Consider the following 19,902-nt stretch of genomic DNA (forward strand, 5'->3'; position numbering starts at 1 on the left):
ATAGTCTGACATTCTAGCTGGTTCTTCTGGGTGTCCATCTCACAAAGAGAGGAGGAGACTGCAGCTCAGAGAGGCCCCCAGTGGGCCCCATGGGGATGGGGGTGCTGGAACTTGAGCCGGATTCCTCAGACTCCAGAAGTCACACCCACATCTCAGCATGGTCAGCCTTACAGCACAACGGTCCCAGAGACCCAGGGAGGAAGAGAAGAGCAATTATTTTAATAGTTTTATTGTTTTTTCCCCGCGATTATAAGTTACACGCACAGTGTAATTCAATGGCCGTGTCCTTGAGTGATGAGCTCACAGGTGTCTATTTTATTATTATGCTTCCCAACTTACATACATGTCAGCTCTGTTTTGTGTGCCCTCTGCCACATAATAAAAATAAAGTCAAACCTATTTCATATTAAGACATCAGATGTAGAAATGTATTAAAAATGAAAACCAGTGCCTATGGGTAAGTGATACCACTTATTTTTTATAGTTTAGTGTGTATCATTAAAAGATAAAGGACTCACACACATACACACCAGGGAAATCTGAATAAAAAGGTATCAATGTCAATATCCTGGTAATGGTATTTGCACTGCAGTTTCACAAGGTGTTACCACAGTGGGAAACTGGGTAAAGCACACGTGAGATCTCTCTGTGTTATTTCTTACAACTGCGTGTGAATCTACAGTTACCTCAACATTGAACGTTTAATTTAAAAAAAGACAACAGCTGTTATTTTTTTTCAGACAGAACTACAAAACTATTATCTCCCTCCACCCAAATTTTTGTGGTGTTCAAATTTCCAGTTGCTTCGAATGTCACAGTTTTTTGTAATAGTTTGAATTAGGATCGAAATAAGATTCACTTGGTTGATAATGTCTCCTAAATCCTGTTAATCTGTAGCCCCTGCTTCCTTTGGCTTTACGTCTCCCCTCCTCACCTTCACCGCATCTTCCCTGCAATTTATTTGTTAAAGAAAACAGAATGTTTGTCCTGTAGAGTTTCTCAAATGCTGGATTTTGCATCCTGGTAATATCTGTATTTCCTATAAATTGGTAATTAGATATAGAGGCTTATTTGCATTTCGAGTATATAAAACATGCACAAGCTTAAAAAAATTAAAATGGTAAAAAAAAGGGTATATACTAAAATGTCAATTACTTTTCCACTCCAGTTCCTCAGATGTTTTTCAAGAGGTAGCTGTGCCTTGTGTGTAAATGATCTGGTTTTTTAAAGATGTGAGAGCACCATTGAACAAACATGCCTTTTTCTTGGTAAATTCTAGACTTTGGTAAAAACCAACTAAGCACACAAGCACGTGATGCCAGTTACAAATTAAGATGTGGGTTTCTCTCTTTTTTAAATTTTTTTATATTTACATATGGTAAAATTGACTATTACTGCTATGCAGTTCCATGAGTTTTAACACATATATCGATTTTACCACAGTCAGGATACAGAGCAGATCCATCACCCCAAAAGTTCCCTCTTGCCCCTCTGTAGTCACCCCCTCTCCCTATCCCAAACCCTTAACAACCACTGGCCTATTTTCTTTCTTTCTTTTTTGTAATAAATTTATTTATTTATTTATTTATTTATTTTTGGCTGCGTTGGGTCTTCGTTGCTGCGCACGGGCTTTCTCTGGTTGCGGCGAGCGGGGGCTAGTCTTCGTTGCGGTGCACGGGCTTCTCATTGTGGTGGCTTCTCTTGTTGTGGAGGACGGGCTCTAGGCGCGCAGGCTCAGTAGTTGTGGCTCACGGGCTCTAGAGCGCAGGCTCAGTAGTTGTGGCGCACAGGCTTAGTTGCTCCGCAGCATGTGGGGTCTTCGCGGACCAGGGCTCAAACCCGTGTGCCCTGCATTGGCAGGCGGATTCATAACCACTGCACCACCAGGGAAGTCCCTAGCAGGCAGATTCTTAACTACTTCGCCACCAGGGAAGTCCCTTCTGTTGTATTTCTTTTTTTAGCAGCTATCCCAGTGGATGTGAAGTGCTTGCTCTATTTTTTTAAACTATCCTCATTCGATTTTTGGTACCAAGGGTAGGCTGGCTTTTTCAGAGAATCTTTTCTTCTTTCTCTATTCTTTGGAACAGTAAACTCTATGCTGAGTAACATAAAAACTTGCTTCACTCTGTAGGTTTGAGAGAACTTATCAAAGGAACCATCGGAGCCAGATACCACTTTTTAAGATCTAGTTATTTGATGGCTTTCTCTGTTTCCTCACTGGTTACTAATATAAGCAGTTTTTCTAACTCTTCTAGAGCCTTTTGAGTCATTTTTATTTTCCTAGAAAACTGTGTATGGTACAGAGGGTTCAGACTTTCTTTATACAGATAAATGTCATATGGGATGTTTATCATTCCTAATATTATCTCTTTGTTTTCTCTTTCTCGATTAGCTTTCCCAAGTGTGTGTGTATGTGTGTATTTTTCTTTTCTTCAAAGAACAAGCTCTTGGATTCTTTCGGAGTTCCTCTGCTTTTCAGTTGTGAAGTGTGTTGCTCCGGGAAGCAGACTTCGGGCGTCCCTCCCTCTGGGGTCACAGTGGGGCAGCCTGTGGTCGTGATTGAGGGCGTGAGCTCTACAGCCAGATGGTCTGAGTTCAAGTGCTCATTCCTTTACTTACTATTTGACCTTGAATCGTTACTTGTCTCTGTGCTTCAATTTCCCCATCTGTGGAATGGGGAGAAAATAGTGCCTACCTCATAAGGTTAATATTAAAGAGTTGATAGTTTTTAAGTGTTTAGAAGAGTGCCTGCCTGGCACATAGCAAGCACCACAGAAGCACTTCTTAAATAAACCTAGACTCCCTCCCCTCCAGTTTGAGAGAAGCCTCGGTCCCCTGGGAGCCTCTCCGTTCCACAGATATACTTTGTACACGTCCCACCACTTACACTAACTGTCTCTTCTTTTGCAGAACCACCTCTTTGCAGGAAAACAACCACCTTACTCTCCATTCCGCTGCCTGAGATAATCACATCCTCCTCGCACTCACCCCAGGCCCCCATGGAGAGCTCAGGTCAGTATGGTCCGGGAGAGGGGGGTCTGGTGTACCTCGTTGCAGAGTGGGGAAGGCCCACCTGGCAGGTGAGGATGCCCCCAGGGCTGGCAGGACCACCTCTACCCAGTGGGGCTGAGAGACCCCCACTCAGCTCCCCAAATGCGAGAACATCTTGAGAGATGGACATCTACACGCTTGTACGAGCCCCAGCTGCCGGCAGATCACTGAGCTGGACATTGGGAGTAATGACAATAATAGCAATATATATTGCCAAACACTTGCATTTATTTAACAAAAATCTCTATGGCACTTAACAATATATCAAGTAGTGGGAAAAGCACCTGACAAATATTAATTCGTTTAGTCTTCATAAAGACCCCATAAGATAGATATTATTATTACTTTCATTTTACAGAATACGGGAAAGTGAGAGAAGACAGGTATTGTCCCAAGGTCACATAGATATTATACGGTCAAATCAGGATTTGAACCCAGCAATCTAGCTCCAGCATCTGTGCTGTGAATGACTTCTCTACAGGTTGCCTCATGCAAAACATCAGAAGGATTCTGTGAGGTAGGGATATCAGTACACTTGTCCTCATTTTACTGAAAGGGAAACAGGCTCAGAGAGGTTAGGTAATTTGCTCAAAGCTACACAGCTAGTAAGTGGCAGATCCAGGATTGGAACCCACGTCTGGCTGATTCCGAAACCTAGACTCTTCTCCCTACACCATCCTGAGACAACAAGCAGAGATGACCCTTCCCCCAAGATGCGTATCAACTAATGTTCACCTGGCAAGTCAGAAACCACTCCTCCGGCCACCAGGCATAGACTCCAAGGCCGTTGAAGATCCCTGTCCCAGGGAAGGTAGGGGACACCCCGAGGCAGGCACAGCCACCAGCTTGTTATCATTCCCAAGACAGCACCCTTTCCACACCCCACTCACCCTCAGAGAGCCTCACCCAATCAGAAGAAGCTTCAACCAGTGAATCACCCAATCAGAAGGAGCTTCAACCAGTGAATCACCCAATCAGAAGACGCTTCAACCAGTGAATCTTGGTGTCACAAGGTTCCTAGTTGTCTTTAACCAGCTGGGGTTTGGGCTGGGAGGATAAGGGTGGAGGCAGCACTGTGAAAATCTCCTACTGAACATTTCAAAACCAACTTACTTTGCACTCACTTGAATTACAACAATTAAGACACATCGGTGTCGTGTTTTAGGAAGGGAGGTATACCGATAAAGGTTCTTTGGATACAAGCAATAGAAACCCATAGGGTTCATTTAATATTCAAAAATAAAAAGTGGCTGCGCATTGAAGGAACAGCTGAAGCACCAGGCACCAGAAAGGGCAGGGAACAAGGTGGATCTGCCACCAGGACAGGAAGAGGAGGCTCTCTCCACTCCGGGCTGTCACCCACACAAAGGTCACCCAGAGGGAGAGAGAGTCCGTTGGCCAGCTTGGTCCCATGCCACTCCAAGGCCAGGGCAAAGCAGGGCACCTGGGTCACAGTGTCACCAGGATTATAGTGAGCGGGGAAGGCTACAGGGCAAGAAAGACCACCAACATCCACCCCCAAAGATGTGACAGATGACCCCCCCCCCGACCCAAAATCCAGTGGGTGAGAGAAGCACCCCCAAATTAGGATGCTTGCCCTGGAAACTCCGAAAGGGAGTTTTTCCGTCAGGACCAGGGACTGCAGTTGTCCTGGCTGGCTTCCCAAATTAGAGTTGTTTTAAACTTTTCGCACCTTCCTACAGCCCTTAGAGTCCTCTCATCCTAGAGTCAAGAAGAGGGGCACCTGAAAAGTAAGACGTTTATTTTGAGGGCTGCAAAAGAGCAATGTTTCAAGGGCACCAAAGGTATTGTTATTTTGCCACTCTTGCAAACAGGGGCAAGATTGCAAACCTTTTTAGAACCGTCTGAGCCTTTATACCACATGGGGGGAAGGTGGGAATCAGGCACGGGATGGAAGAAAGAGGAGTATGAGCCGTGTTACTCCAGCCAGTGGTGCATCTGGGTGCTGAGCACATGATTTCAGTGAGCAGCTGAGATGCTGAGACAGGGCTCTCTGTTCACCAGGGGATTCTCAGACAAGTCCTCGCCCCTGGTAGGAAGGGCAGTCGGTAAGGTCCAGGTGGTCAGCATGTAGGGGCCCCATGGGCTCCAGGAAAATGGAGCCCAGCTGAAAGGTCAAGGTCAGGAAAAGGTCATCCTCCAAAGTGGAAACTAGTAAACACAACATATACCAAATGACATTCACCTGTACAGAGCTAAGCTGCCTCGGGTATTCCGAGTCTGAATTGGAACACACGCAAACAAGCCATGTTCTTCTCAATTGTATTATGGCTCACCCGGCATGAGGTAGTGGGACCCCCAGGTTAGTGATTTTATTGTGATTTTAAAGGGAAGGGACCAGAAAGAGTTCACTGGTGTGTTTCCATTTCCATTCCAGGGAGGGGGTTCTGATTCTGATGGCTGATACCCAGAGAGTGGAAAAGGACAGTTCTCCACAACATCCTAGTTTGAGGGAAACATCCCTTGGGAATTATGAATTCAGTCTCTCTGGTAGTAATTTTGTGTTCCCTGTAACCCTCTCATCTGGGTGGTTATCTCCACCAGCTGGAGAAGGCTGAGGGAATTTTAAGTTTGATTCTTCCACCAGCTTTCCCCATACTGATGCCATGGTCCTCTCTGGGCATGTTTGTCGGGGTTCTCCAGAGGAACAGAACCAGTAGGATGTATATGCATATACAGAATGAGATTTATTATAAGGAATTGGCTTACGTGATTGTGGAGGCTGACAAGTACCAAGACCTGCAGTCAGGACAGCCAATGGTGTAAATTCCATTCCAGAAGCCAGCAGGCTCGAGACTCAGGAAGAGCCAGTGTTTCAGTTCAAGTCCAAAGGCAGGGGAAAACCAATGTTCTAGCTGGAAGGCAGTCAAGCAGGAGGAATTCCCTCTTCCTTGGGGGAGGGTCAGCCTTTTGTTCTATTCAGGCCACCACTGATTGGATGGGGCCCACCCACATTAGGAAGGGCAATCTGCTTTACTTGATCTATCCATTTAAATATTAAACTCATCTAAAACACCATCACAGACACAATCAAAATAACATCTGACCAAATATCTGGGTGCCCTGTTGCCCAGTCAAGTTGACACGTAAAATTAACCATCACAAGAGGGTATGGGACAACTTCAAGAAGACAAAGACTGGTCTGCTAGAAAAAAATCTTAGGAGATTTTATTCCTGTCATGGCTGGACCCTAAGAGAGTCAGAGCACTGGTGTCTAGAAGGCTTACATTTCTAAACAAAGGTTATATCTTTTGCAAACAAGCTAACGGACAACAACAAAATATAGTAATAATAATAAACTTTCTCCAATTGTATTCTTTTAAATAAATTTATTTATTTTATTTATTTATTTTTGGCTGCGTTGGGGGTCTTCGTTGCTGCGCTTGGGCTTTCTCTAGTTGCGGCGAGCAGGGGCTACTCTTCGTTGCAGTGTGTGGGCTTCTCATTGCGGTGGCTTCTCTTCTTGCGGAGCACGGGCTCCAGGTGCGCGGGCTTCAGTAGTTGTGGCACATGGGCTCTAGAGCGCAGGCTCAGTAGTTGTGGCGCACGGGCTTAGTCGCTCCGCGGCATGTGGGATCTTCCCGGACTAGGGATCGAACCTGTGTCCCCTGCATTGGCAGGTGGATTCTCAACCACTGTGCCACCAGGCAAGCCCCTAATTGTATTCTTTTAAATCTCCTCCCACCACCGTGAGAGCCAGGAGTATTGCCAGGGAGGGGCCATCCTGACCCTGTGACCTTCATTCTTTTTTTTTTTTTTTTAAATTTATTTATTTATTTATTTATTTTTGGCTGTGTTGGGTCTTCGTTTCTGTGCGAGGGCTTTCTTTAGTTGTGGCGAGCAGGGGCCACTCTTCTTCGCGGTGCACGGGCCTCTCACTGTCGCGGCCTCTCTTGTTGCGGAGCACAGGCTCCAGACGCGCAGGCTCAGTAGTTGTGGCTCACGGGCCCAGTTGCTCCGCGGCATGTGGGATCTTCCCAGACCAGGGCTCGAACCCGTGTCCCCTGCATTGGCGGGCAGATTCTCAACCACTGCACCACCAGGGAAGCCCCTGACCTTCATTCTTAATTCAGGGATGATTGTCCTCTGTGAACTCTGAACATCTTGTCACTTCACGGCTTCTCTAACAGATCAGTTATTCATATCTCCAAACTTATCGCCTAAGACAGTAATTCTCACTGAATTAGATTAGTTCTGCAATCCTGTACATTAGATTCTCCTGGGGAGATATTTTTAAAAATTGATTATTGGGCCCCACCCTCAGATATCTGATTTATTTGGTTTGGGGTGGGCTCTGCATCAGTATTTTTTTAAAGCTTTCCAGGTGATTCTAATGTGAGCCAAGGTTGGGAAGTAGGGGAAAAGCAAACATCTAAGAGGGGCTTGGGGAGAGATTTGACTGTCTAGGATCACAGGACAATGGAGAGCTGACATTGCCAAGTCCTGGGTCAGCTTTGAGTGGCCGGAAGTGGAAGAGCAAACCCTGAACTATGGGTGTCCTGCCACAGCAGGACCCTGTCAGCCTTTCTTCTCCCTTCCTTCCTCCCTATTGTCTCTTTAGCTGTAATAACATCTACCCTGGTTGGAGAGCTGGGAACCCTTTTTCAGGCAACTTTATCAGGGGCATTTTTTTCTGCATTCAAGCCCCAGGCACACATAGATAGGCACATGCTCACAGTCTCACCTGGGTATCCCCTCTTCCCTTTCCCCAGTAAAGAGGTGAATGGTCACATGTAAGATGACCGCTTTAGAGGAAGTGCATTTTGGCAAACAGAAAGCTCTCCTCCAACAAAAAGCTCTGTGACCTTGCGAAAATCGCCTCTCCCCTCTGAGCCTCATTTCCCCCTCTGGGAAATGGGAAGAGAGCCAGCCTCCGAGGTCCCTCTGAGTCTGACCTTCTGTGGTTGGAGAGGCGATATGGGGCGACTTTTAATCTAGATTCCACAAAACAGGGAGAACAGTATTTGTTCTGCCAAACTCACAGGGCTCTGCTCAGAATCCAATGAGACAACACACCGGGGACACACTTTGTGTGTCCCTGAGTCAGAGAACAGTGGCTGCCATAACAGATGACCCCAGTGTCAGTAGATCAACGCAACAAATGCTTAGTTCTTACTCATGTCACCACCCCATCTGGGCTACAGTCTTTCAGGGACATAGGCTTCTTTCCCCTCGGGGCACCATCATCTTCCACATATATATTCCAAGCTCAGGGAGGATAGGGCGGAGGGTTTTATGGCCACGTCTGAAGGTGGCACATACCACCTCCACCACGTGCCATTGGCCAGAACTCAGTCACATGGCTCCTGTCAAACCACAAGGGAGTCTGGGAAATGTAGTCTTCTCATCTGCCTGCGACAAAAATGAACTTGGTTTGATGAACACGTACCATGGTCTTGCTACGCCTACATAAGGCTATGTGTATACCACTCAAGTGCTATTTATTTTATTATTATTTTTTAATGTATTTATTTATTTTTGGCTGCGTTGGGTCTTTGTTTCTGCGCGTGGGCTTTCTCTAGTTGTGGCGAGCAGGGGCTACTACTCTTCGTTGTGGTGCGCGGGCTTCTCATTGCGGTGGCTTCTCTTGTTGCGCAGCACAGGCTCTAGGCGCGCCGGCTTCAGTAGTTGTGGTGCGTGGGCTCAGTAGTTGTGGCTCGTGGGCTCCAGAGCACAGGCTCAGTAGTTGTGGTGCACCGGCTTAGCTGCTTCACGGCATGTGGGATCTTCCCGGACCAGGGCTCAAACCTGTGTCCCCTGCATTGGCAGGAGGATTCTTAACCACTGCGCCACCAGGGAGGCCCTCAAGTGCTATTTAAATGTTAGGTGTTAATAGTAATCTGGACACCTGATAGTTATATCCTATTTCTGGATGGAGGGGTGGATATTGAATGTTATTTATTTAGTGGTTGTTCTGGATCAAGAATGCTGTTAGACATTGCATATCATGTATAAACGACCCTGAGATACTTGAGGCACGAGAAATATTATTTCTTTGGCTTAATCAAATCAAATCCAGCTTCAAGCTCTTGTTTTCCAAGGTCAGTACAAATTCCAATGTCATTCACTTGCGGTACCCCCCTCCTCTCCTTGGGATCCTGTGAGAAGCCCAGGGGTTACAAAGTCTTGATGATGGGAAGTGTCAGTGGTCTTCAGTCCACTATGGCTGCAGCCCCCAGAACAGCTTGCATAGTCCATAAGGAGACAGGGGGCTCCTTTGTGGACATTCTTGTACTCTGGCAAAGGTGGCCCAGGAGACCACAGCAGTGGCACTCAAGCACACAGAGTTTAGTGCTTAGCTGCCCTCATCTGAGATCTTTGCCACTACCGGTCAGCTATGTCCCAGCCAATCCTGGTCTCCCTCCTTCCTGGGTTCCCATAACCCTCGTGCCCTCACAGTCTTGGGAATCCAACCTTCCACGCTTGAATTGCCACTCCCGTCTTTAAATAAGCAGCAGCCTTCACCCCCATCCCTTGGAGACAATCCAGCTTGATTGTGTCAATCAGACAGCCAGGGGTCTCAAAGTCAAGGGGCCGGGGAGAGGATGTAAGTGAGGGAAACAAGGAGAGTGACCACTCTGAAGCCCTAGGGGAGCTGTGCCCTGTCTCAAGGGGCAGCTGTTCCCCAGCCCCTGTCACTGTCACATGTAAAAAGAATGTACGCCCAGTGTCAACAGACTTTCAGGAGATGCCAGAAATCCAAAGTTTTATGCAAAATCTCCTGATTTGTGAATGTTGGCAGCTAGTTCAATTTTTTTTTTTCCAAGACATTCTACAAGCCCAAACAAGACACGTCTGCAAGCCAGATGTGGACCAAAGCCTGAGAGTTTGTTCCAGCTGCCCAGACTTTTGAAAACAAAGTTTATTTGGGGTTGTCTCCCGGGGCTACTGGCAGAGTTTAACTTCTCCATTTTTCTCTGAAACATAAAAACTTAACTCCCTCTGCAAAGGAGGAGAACCTAGGACTCAGAAGACAAAGGTTTGGCTGCCCTTCTAATGAGGGGGCAGGGAGGAAATAACAGTTATCACAGTTTTAAGTCTTTTTTGTAGTCCATGGCGAGGAGGTGGGCAGAAGAAGGGAAGGGAGAAGGAAGAAAGAAGGAAAGAAGAAATAGGACATAGCATTATTTTTTAATAACTCACCCTGCGTTAACTCATTTATTTTCATGCCAGGTGGAGCTGGGTAGATGGAAGGATGGCTTGTGACAGGACTTCTTGCCAGGCTAAATAATTTCTTTGCCAGTTTTAGGAGATGCTGCACTGCCCAACAGAGTGGCCGGGTGGGCAAGCGTGCGCTGTAACGCCTGCCCACTTCCTGCCCGCTCTGAGCCTGAAGGAGACTCAGGATCAGACCTGGACCTGGTCTGGGCAGGGGGACAAGTGAGAGGCAGGAGGAAAGTGAGGGTTTCAGAGATGCTGGGTGGCCCCAGCAGACGTGCAAGGGCCCACACCAGAACCATGGAAGGGCCAGTCCCTGAGCACCAGGGCATGGGGTGCCTTGACCCAAACAAATTCTAACTCCTGGCCTGCAACCTGCTGGTTTTTTAGATTTGTCCTCTCTACCCTACCTATTTCCAAAGGAATCTGAGGCAATTAAGATATATGTTTAGGAGAATGTGAAGCAAGCGCACCGGAAAAGGAACAAAGGAGAGAGGTCTCTGTCACTTGAGATAAGCTGATTTTTGAGACGGGGCCCCGCTTTGGCTGTAAGTTTCCTGACCGCCAAGGCAAAAGGGGAACCTCTGAGGCGTGTGGTTTGTACTGCCTGACAACAAGAGACTGCACCCTCGCCTGTAAAAACATCCTCTTGGTCGGAGCTGATCGTAAAGGGGAATTGATGGTTCAGGGAGTGTCTCCCGTACTTCCTGTGTTGGTCCAGATCCTCTAAGAAGCAGACAGCAAGACAAGATGAGACATGCAAGGCTTCACGTGGGGAAACACCTGCGGGACAGAAAATGGACAGGGAGCTGGTGAGGGCTTGGGAGAGCAAGCGCCCGGACCGTGATGAAAATCTGACTCTGAAGGAAGGAGGAAGGGAGGAAGGGTTGGGTGGAACTGTGTTAGACTGACGGGTCTTGGGTTGGGGAATCCCTGAGCCAGAGTCAGTCACCAACAAAGGTTCCCGAGGAGGAGCTGGCTTTAGAATTCCTGCTGCTGTCCCTATTGGCTGGGAAGCGTGGCCTCGGCAGGAGGTGATGGATTTCGCAGCCCAACAGCACAAAGCTCCTTGGTTCCTTAAACTCGTTGTAGCGTTGTAGCGGGAGATCAGTGAGGTACTTTCCAAACGTCAGTTACTGATTCGTGTACCCACCTCCACCGCTCGGCAATGTCAATGCTCTGCTGTTAAAGAAAAAAATTATTTTGACACTTGTTAAACCCTAAAGAAGACTTTATTCAAGATTATTGCAATAGAGGAGAGAGATGGGCCTCTGCTCTGAATAAGGCAAAGACAGCTGGGGATTTACAGCTAACAAACAGAGGGAGGGGTCAGTGGATGGAAAATTCCTAAGAGGGGACCTCAGGGGTGGGAGATTCTTACTAAACTGACCTAACAGGATTCTTGCTGGACGCAGGTCAAGGACTTACACATCAAAGGTGGGGAATAGAGAACTCGATCAGATATCAGGGAGAGGGACTTCTATCGACTGACAGCAGGATTCTTGCTAAAACTGGGCTTGGAGACCAAAGACAGTACAGGGGCTATGCTGAGGGCCTAGTGGAGAACAGGGCTTCGAGGATCCTGAGTGAAGTTTGGTCAGGGAGAGAGTTCTTGTCACCTCCTGGTATTTATCTGATATGTTTCTTTAAATTGACTTTAAATTTTAGCTTCATACTAGTTGAGGAACTAGTTATATATTTTTTCTATACATTAAAATAAGTGCATAATTACTCAAATTTTAGAATCATTTGTGTACCATCTAAAATTGTCTCGCATGTCACTGGCAATATACGTACCGCACTCTGGGGAATGTGGATTTTACAAAGAACACAGAAATGCTGATTGAAAGGCTGCATTGCAGTCCTGGCCGGGATGCAGGCTGCCAGCTCTAAGCTGATTACTTCCGGGCACCTCTTGAGGCTCGGAGAAGAGGCTAAAGACATTCTCAGGGAGAGTGGAGGTGGGAGCAAGGGTAAGGCCAGGGGCTCCTGGCCTCAAAGCTTCCCCACCCTGCTGCCCAGATGTGGATCTGGACCTCCAGCGGAGCGTGCATGCTGTTCTCCGAGAGCTCAGCGCCCAGGCCCCTGCCCTGCCGAGCAACCAAGGTAAGAGCGGGCAGGCATTGTCCGCTCTCTGCTTCCCCTACCCCAGCCCAGCCAACTCTGCCCACGTGTTCTCGAGAAAGCGCCCCAGCCTGGAGCTCACAGAATGAGGGGCTTCCAGCCAAGCCCCCGTCCTCCTGGAAATCCTTGGAGCCTGAAGGACCCAGAAGGCCTTCTCTGCCCCCTGGCTCAGCCTCCAGGGACTGTGGCACAGCCCATCGGGGGTCTGCCGCCCTCTTTCTTAACCGCCTTCTCCAACTTGCCTTGCAAATAAAAGTCGCCTGGCACTCCAGGCCCGCATGACCCCCAGGAGCGGGGCTTGGGGTGCTGAGCTGTAAACGTCGCTGCTCCGGAAGCCACGTGCACACACCTGTCCCCGCTAGCATCCCGCCTCCCTCCCTCCTGCCCTGGGAATTCACCGCCCACCGGGGCTGCAGATCAGAGAAGCCCCCCGATGGGCGCGGAGCCCAGCACCTGGCAGTGGGGGCGGGGGTCAGACCTGGGACTCCCGGGCTCAGGGTCCTGCTCAGAGGGGTCTCCTCTCAGAGGCCACCCGCCCCCGTCCCGCCTGGCTGGGCTGGGCACCCCTTTCTCCTGACCCAGGCATGTGGAGATGGTCCCTGCACAAGAAGGTCGAGCGGGATCCTGGCAAGAGTCCGGCACTGGTCCGCATCCTGCTCAGAGAACTGGAGAAGGTGAGTCCTCGGGCTTCGGGCGGGTGCGGGGGCAGACGGGCACGAGAGGAAGAGGGGCCATTCCCGCTGGGCACTCGGGCCCATCCGCCCCGTGTCCCCACACACTTCGGTCGTTTGATTTCTACCGTATTTCTCCCTCTCCAGTACTTTGCTATAAGCAATTTTATCTTTACGTTGACTCCCACTCTTTGACCTGAGTTAACGTCTTTCAAAAAGGATCTCTACAACACGACCGTAAATGGAAAACCCGTGTCCCTGGACAGAAATGGAAAGTACCTGTAAATGTAAATGCCTAACTACTAAAAATTTTCACAATTGTCCTCATAATTACTCTCCACGCCACCCCGTGCTCTAGGTTTGGGAAACGCTGCCCTCAAGGGAGCCTCCAAGCTGGCGCCTCGCCTGTCGCTTTGCTGCCGGCTCCTCCCCCGAGACAGTGCCGCGCCTCCCCCAGGGAGTTCCCTGCTCCCCTCCCCCACGCCCTCACACCTGGGCTCCCGCACCTGTGCGGCGCCCCCCCACCCCCGCCCGGCTCTTCTACCAGGACAGGCTGTGGCCCTTTTCCACTCCCCTCGGCCTGCTGGGACACTGCCTTCCGCCCCATCTCCCGCTAGGGTGTGGCGAGACCCCTGCGACCCCCAGCCCCGTCCATGTCCCGTGATCTCCTGTTTTCCAGGCAGAAAGTGAGGACGCCCGGCATGTCATCATTCCCTTGCTGCACACTCTAATGTACGTGCTCACTAAGGTGAGCGGGGACTGAGGGTGAAGGGGGTCGGGGTGACCCACGGGTGACGGGGCTGGACACTCAGGAGACAAGCGGTCTCTGCCTGGCGAGCGAGCCTAGAGGAGCTCTAGGAGCACCTGCCCCTAACTGGCTTCTCCCCATAGCCCTCCCCTCGCCCTGATACACGAAGAGATGACATTGGGGAGGTAGTGGCGGTAAATCTGCAACCCCGACAGAGCAGAAGGGCTGCGAGGGGAGTTGACTTGCTGGCAGAACAGGAGGGGGATGAGTTTCCATCTTGATAAGCCTGAATGTGGTGTGCGGGGGGAGATGTCCTAGAGATGCTGGGAGAAGAGGCTGAAGGTGTAGACTTGGGAGGGAAGTATGAGCCCAGGTCTGGCTGCTCTCCCCCCCCCCCGGCCCCCCATCACCCCGCCCCACCCAGGACCCTTCGAGACCTAGGGCTCTGGGCACCCTGACTCCTCCCTGTCACCCAGGCCACGGGCATCACAGAGGAGCTCCACCGGAGGACCTATGCCTTTTGCACGAGGTTGCTGACCCTGCCCGCCCCCTACTGCACCGTCGCCCTGGAGTGCGCCATGAGGCTGAAAACGGAGACGGCCGTCCCAGGTAAGAGCCGCTCCAGCTCCGCCCGAGGTCTTGCCTTCCTCTCCGGGATTCCAGGGAGCTCAAAAGCCCCAGCACCTTCTGGGAAAGTAGGGAATGGGGGTCAGAGACTCAGACGCTGGTTGGCTGAAGTGGTCTGCCCTGCAGGGACGCTGTACCAGAGGCTGGTCATTGCCGAGCAGAACCTGACGAGCGAGCTGTACCCCTTCCGGGAGAGGTGAGTGGCCCCAGCCAGGGTGCTGCCTGCAGGACAGGTGAGGAGGCTGGATGCGGAGGAGCCCCTCCCACCCATGGCATTGGTCCAGCAGCGGGACGTCCTCAGCGTGGATGGGGCGTGTCCTTCCCTGGAGATCCCTGAAAGCAGTTAGGACTTTCTTCCTGGGCTGGATTCAGAGCTCGCCCGCTCACATGCAGAACGTGGACACGAGCACTGGGCCGTTCTGCAGGTCCATGGTTCCACCTCCGTTCTGCCCTTGGCCATGGCGTTGCATCAAGCAGCCAGAGGCACCTCTAGAATATCAATAATTCAGGCCACAGTCACACCATGAGATCCGGGGTCTTTCATCTGTGTGTGTGTAAGACTGAGGACACGTCCACTGCTCGTGCTGGGGAGAGAGGCTGATGGAGTCGGGGGTGGAGCGGGGGTTGCGTAGCCTCCTCCCCTGCAGGTACCTCTGCTCGCCTGGTACTGAAAGGTGTAGCTTGGGGCTCTGTGTTCGTGGAGCATGCAGGGAGGGGAAGGGATCCAGAGGACTTGGCATTGAAGAGGTTGAAATGACAGTTGAGTACGGAAGAGAGGGTGGGTGAGGTTGGTTTTCTGGTGTGCTGAGGGTGATGAGAGAAGAAGGGGCTCACTTAGGGTTCAGAGCTCGTTTCAGCAGGCAGGATTTAGGGTCCCTCCTAGAGGGCTACGGGGTCAACGGGCCACGACGCTGAGGGAGGGAGCGGCATTTCAGCTGGAACTTACCAGACACGAGAGGGACCCAGAGGGACCAGCTGCCCCCCTGGAAGGGCCGTGCTTGCTCTTCTTTGCTGCACTCCCCACCACTCCCTAGTGTTGTCCCCCAATAGAACTTTGAATTTGAGGCTCCCGTTTTTGGAGGAGGTGAATAACTTGGGGGGGGGGGGTGACAGGTGCTGCAAGGTTCTGAGGGTGGCCCTTCTCCCCGTGGTCCTCCTCATCAGCTCCCGGTCCCCCCACCTTTGCCCTCAGAGTGTTCCTCTTCGTGGATCCTGAGCTGGTGTCTCCCTCCGTGTGCAGCGCCCTGCTGCTGGAGATCGAGGCGGCCCAGGGGCAGCAGACACCAGAGGCCTGCATGCGCCACGTGGTCTCCCACGCCCTGCAGGCGGCGCTGGGGGAGGCCTGCGAGGCAGGAGTGCTGCAAAGGAAGCTGCAGGTGAGGTCATTGCCCTGCCCCCCCCGCCCCCCCCACCCCCCCGGAACCAGTCCTCACTCCCCTCGCTTCCTGCTTCTCCTGTTTCCATATCACCTTTTTACCCAAACCAAAAATAAAGACACATTCACTAAGGAAAATTTGAAAAACAATGCAGAAGAGCCAAGAAAGAAGATAAAAATCACTCACACCCCTCTACCCACACACATTAGCTATTAACGTTTGGTATGTCTCAGACCCCGCTTTGCCCGTCAACATGCACTGGAGCCGTTGCCCTTCCTCCTCTTGTTTCCATCTGGAACTCTCCACGCCCTGAGCCCTAGGTCTTGGATCCTTCCTTTGATGGGTGTCTTTTATGTGCGGCTGGGTTCCTCCTTAAACCATGTTGGTCGTTTTCTGTCATTCCTTTTCCCTAAAAGGACCGTCCACGCCATTCCTTTGTGGTTGCCCAGCTGCTTGGACCCACTGAGGGTTCTTGACTCCCTTCCCCCGTGCCGCCATCCGGGACATCCCTCCTTCCATAACAGCCCCCTGGGGGGCTCACAGCACACAGACGCGTGATGGAGGAATGCCCTCCCACCCCGGACTCGTACCTAAGCCCCAGGCTGCTTTTAGCACAGGCACCTATGGCCCCTAATGTGTCTCATGTGTCTGTCCTAACGTGGGCTACTGTCCCCTCTCCCCGCACTTGGCCGTGGCTCTCGGGAAGGGGGGAGGGTAGTTGCCTTCCTGAGCAGAGTTTGTCAGCTGACCCGGCAGCCCCTGTGTGGCCACCTGCGGCTCTGGAGATTGTTTCTGGCTCACCAAACAGCCCATGGTCAAGGCACCATTTTGACACAGCAGTGTCAAACATGTAAGTGTTGCAGGAAGGGGGACCGCTTCCAGGGCCCGAGAGTGGGCTCTTGTCTAACACTCGGAAATGAATTGTCCGAGGAGACAACACGTGCTGACAGAGCAAGAGACTTTATTGCGAAGGGGCGCCCGGGCGGAGGGCAGCAGGGTAAGGGAACCCAGGAGAACTGCTCTGCCACGTGGCTTGCAGTCTCGGGTTAGTTTCCGGGTTGTCTCTGGCCAATCATCTTGCTTGGTCCATAGTCTGACTCAGGGTCCTTCCTGGTGGCGTATCTCTCAGCCAAGGTGGATTCCAGTGCGAAGGACTCTGGGAGGTTGGTCGTCTCCTCCCTCTTTTGGCCCCTCCTGAATTCTCGGGACCTCCTGTTGTGAGACAGCTCAGGCAAGCGGTGATCAGCGTGCCTGGCCAAAGTGGGTGGGTTTGGTCAACAGTTCCCTAACATTTTAAGCGCATTGGTGTTTGTTTCTCAGTGATGCAGGCATTAGAGGATCCCCAGCCTCACTCCATCCCCGAGTTGGATGTGGCTGGAGTTCAGGGGTTGGCTTGGAAGTGAGGCTGGGCTGGGTTTGAGGGCATCAGGAATGGGGTAGGATTGGGAGGTGCTGGGTCAAGAATGGGGTGGGGTTCAGGGCTGAAATTAATGGGTCTGATGCGTGCACTATTCCGCTATAGAAAAAAGAAATGCTGAAAGTGAAAGCTGTATTTTTTTAAGCATAGTCAAAATCTTATGCCTCCTCTGCCACCTCACTTTATCCGGAGCTCACGGCTCTGAGTCTCCATTGTTGTGAAAAGAGAATTGGTGGGGGAGGGACCAAAGAAGAGCCAGGAGAGACCCAGGGAATGCGTCACTGATCTGAAGTTAGAGACCCTCGGAAGCTTGGAGTTAAGGGGTCTTCAGTGGTCCCCCAGCACCCGCCCCTCCCCTTTTGGGTGCTGGGGCTCCCTGCCTCCTGAGACCCCAGCCTCCTTATCTGGAATTCTGCTTTAGGGATGCTGTTCCCAGTCATACCTGCTGGTTCGAGGACCGGTGGGGCCTGGGAGAGGTGGCCCAGCCAACCACGGTCTGGTGGGTAGGCCTTATTTAGCCACCAGCCCACATCCTGTCTGCTGAGGGCCTGGTCCGTGGCCCAGGTAGGAGGCAGGGGGCGTAGATTGGTCTCCCCATGTGTCCACAGGATCTGACAAGGTCTCGAGACTGGGAGGTCCGCCTGGGACAACCCGGCTCTGTGTTCTGGATGCTAGAGATGGTGTCCAGGTGGGGCTGCCCCGTGGCAGGTACCCACACGGCTCGACCCTTCACTCCCTTTAGGCTTTTAGTCAAAAGTCACCTTTCAGTGAGGCTCCTTTGGTCACTATGTAAAACTTCAGCCCCTCCCCCAAATTGCACATCCTCCTTCCCTGCTTTCTTTTCTTTTCATCACTTTACAGTTATTTATCATACTATAAATTTAACTCATCTTGTTTATTATTTCACACACACACACACACACACACACACACACACAGAGAGATACACTATAATATAAGCTGCATGCAGACAGGAATTTTTGTCTGTTTTGTTTACTGCTGTACCCCAGCACTTAGAACAGTGCCTGGCACCTAGTGGGTACTTGATAACTATTTAATTAATTCACTTATAATCAATTTATAAAATGAAGCAACAAGACGAGATGGTCCCTGTGGCCCCTTCCAACTCTGATTCCTTGTCCCTCTCATTGCTCGTGTTCATTCAGCTGGTCATTCAGCAGATATTTATTGGAGCCCTAGCTAGTCAGAATGACCCACTCTCCCTTAGCCCAGGAAGTTAAGACCCTGCTCAGCGGACCCCTAGCACAAAAAAGAGATCAGAGCAAGCCCTGCTGTGCCTGCCCGTGTCACTCGTTTGGGCCCCACATCCTCAGTCATGAGCTGGGATCAGCTGGTGGTGAGTGGGGGTGAGGGGACACAGCCAGAGAAGAGTGATCCAGGGGAGTTCTCACGGTGTCAGAGAGGCACCCATGGAGACGGGAGCCTTCGGTGCTGGAGAGCGTGATGAAACTCCGAGAGTGAGAAGCTCTTCAGAACCTGTGTGCATTAAGGAGAAAGGCTCAGCTTGGTGCTTCAACCTTAACCTCTTGAACGCTTGCTAATCTGCCTTTTTTAAAAGAAAAAGCAAGCTTCCAGCTCTAAAGCCTTGGCAGGCCATAGTACCTGGCTAGAATTTAATAATAGAGTTTTGTGATCATTATATTCATCTTAGTTATTTTCTGCTTATGACAAGTGACATAACTTTTACTTAGAGCAGCAATATAAAATTTGCTTTTGAAATAATTTTGAACCAAAAAAGTGCAATGATTTAAAGAAAAATAATGATTTATAGGTGGTATGTCAAGGCAGTATAGGAGTGAGAGACGTTTAGGAAATATTCAACAAATATTTATTGAGCACTTACTACGTGCTAGCAGATGTTCTAGGTGTTGGGGATGCAGCTGTAAATGAGACAGACAAAACTGCTGCCTTCCTGGAGTTTACATCCGAGTGATGGCAGAACAGTGATCCAGATACTTAGTGACATTCCAAGGAGGGTGGGCACTAGAGGCCATCCCTGGCCCCCTGGGTTCCCGACATTGCCGGGCACCAGCTGTCCCCCCACACCACGGTGTGAGGGGCCAGAGGGGACCCCCAGCTGCAGGCGGCATCGGGCAACAGCTATGGCAGGGCAGGAGCGGAGCCCTGGACGTGGGAAGGCCTTCATGGGGAAGCTCCTGCCAGAGTCCCGGGCAGAGGGGAGGTGCCACTGGGCTGTCCGTGCACCTGCAGGCTTGGCGTTGGAGCAGGGGTGGGTGGGTGCAGAGCCGGCACTCAAGATCTGATGCTCCTCCCTGGCAGACCAGCTCCCGCCGCGCCCTGGAGCGCTATTTCCACGCCGTGGTGGCAGCCGTGGAGCAGATGGCCAGCGAGCCCAGCCCGAGCCGGGAGGGCCACCTGGAGAGGCTGGAGGAGATTTACTGCTCGCTGCTGGGGCCGGCGGAGGCCGCCAGGGGGCGCTGCGGCGGTAAGCGGCAGGCGTGGTGAGCTGCGGTCCGGGTACCCTGCAGGGGGCGCCAGAGACCAGCGCTGTACCTGCTCCGAGTCCGCGCGCGTGACTGAAGCGGGGTGGGACACACAGCGGCTCCCAGGAGCTTGAAGGTCCCGGGCTAATTAGAAGGTGGGTAATTAGGGTCATGATAACAGCTGACACCTACTGGGCACCTACTATACCGCAGTTGCTGTTCTCAGCAGTTTACCTATATTAAA

General features: G+C 51.1%; 1 protein-coding gene across 1 annotated transcript in view; it reads left to right on the plus strand.

Annotated features, from left to right (window-relative positions):
• Positions 1-19,902, plus strand: part of PIK3R6 (phosphoinositide-3-kinase regulatory subunit 6) — a 47,912-nt gene that overhangs the window by 8,625 nt on the left and 19,385 nt on the right. Inside the window, exons 2-9 of the mRNA XM_057536298.1 lie at positions 2,911-3,012; positions 12,253-12,336; positions 12,937-13,028; positions 13,705-13,773; positions 14,250-14,382; positions 14,527-14,596; positions 15,593-15,776; positions 19,495-19,660. Of these exons, the coding sequence (XP_057392281.1) occupies positions 3,000-3,012; positions 12,253-12,336; positions 12,937-13,028; positions 13,705-13,773; positions 14,250-14,382; positions 14,527-14,596; positions 15,593-15,776; positions 19,495-19,660 (811 nt within the window). The 5' untranslated portion in view covers positions 2,911-2,999. The remainder of the gene's footprint in view (positions 1-2,910; positions 3,013-12,252; positions 12,337-12,936; positions 13,029-13,704; positions 13,774-14,249; positions 14,383-14,526; positions 14,597-15,592; positions 15,777-19,494; positions 19,661-19,902) is intronic.

The sequence above is a fragment of the Balaenoptera acutorostrata genome, chromosome 20 (assembly GCF_949987535.1).
Source record: "Balaenoptera acutorostrata chromosome 20, mBalAcu1.1, whole genome shotgun sequence".
In the NCBI taxonomy this organism is placed as follows: Eukaryota; Metazoa; Chordata; class Mammalia; order Artiodactyla; family Balaenopteridae; genus Balaenoptera; species Balaenoptera acutorostrata.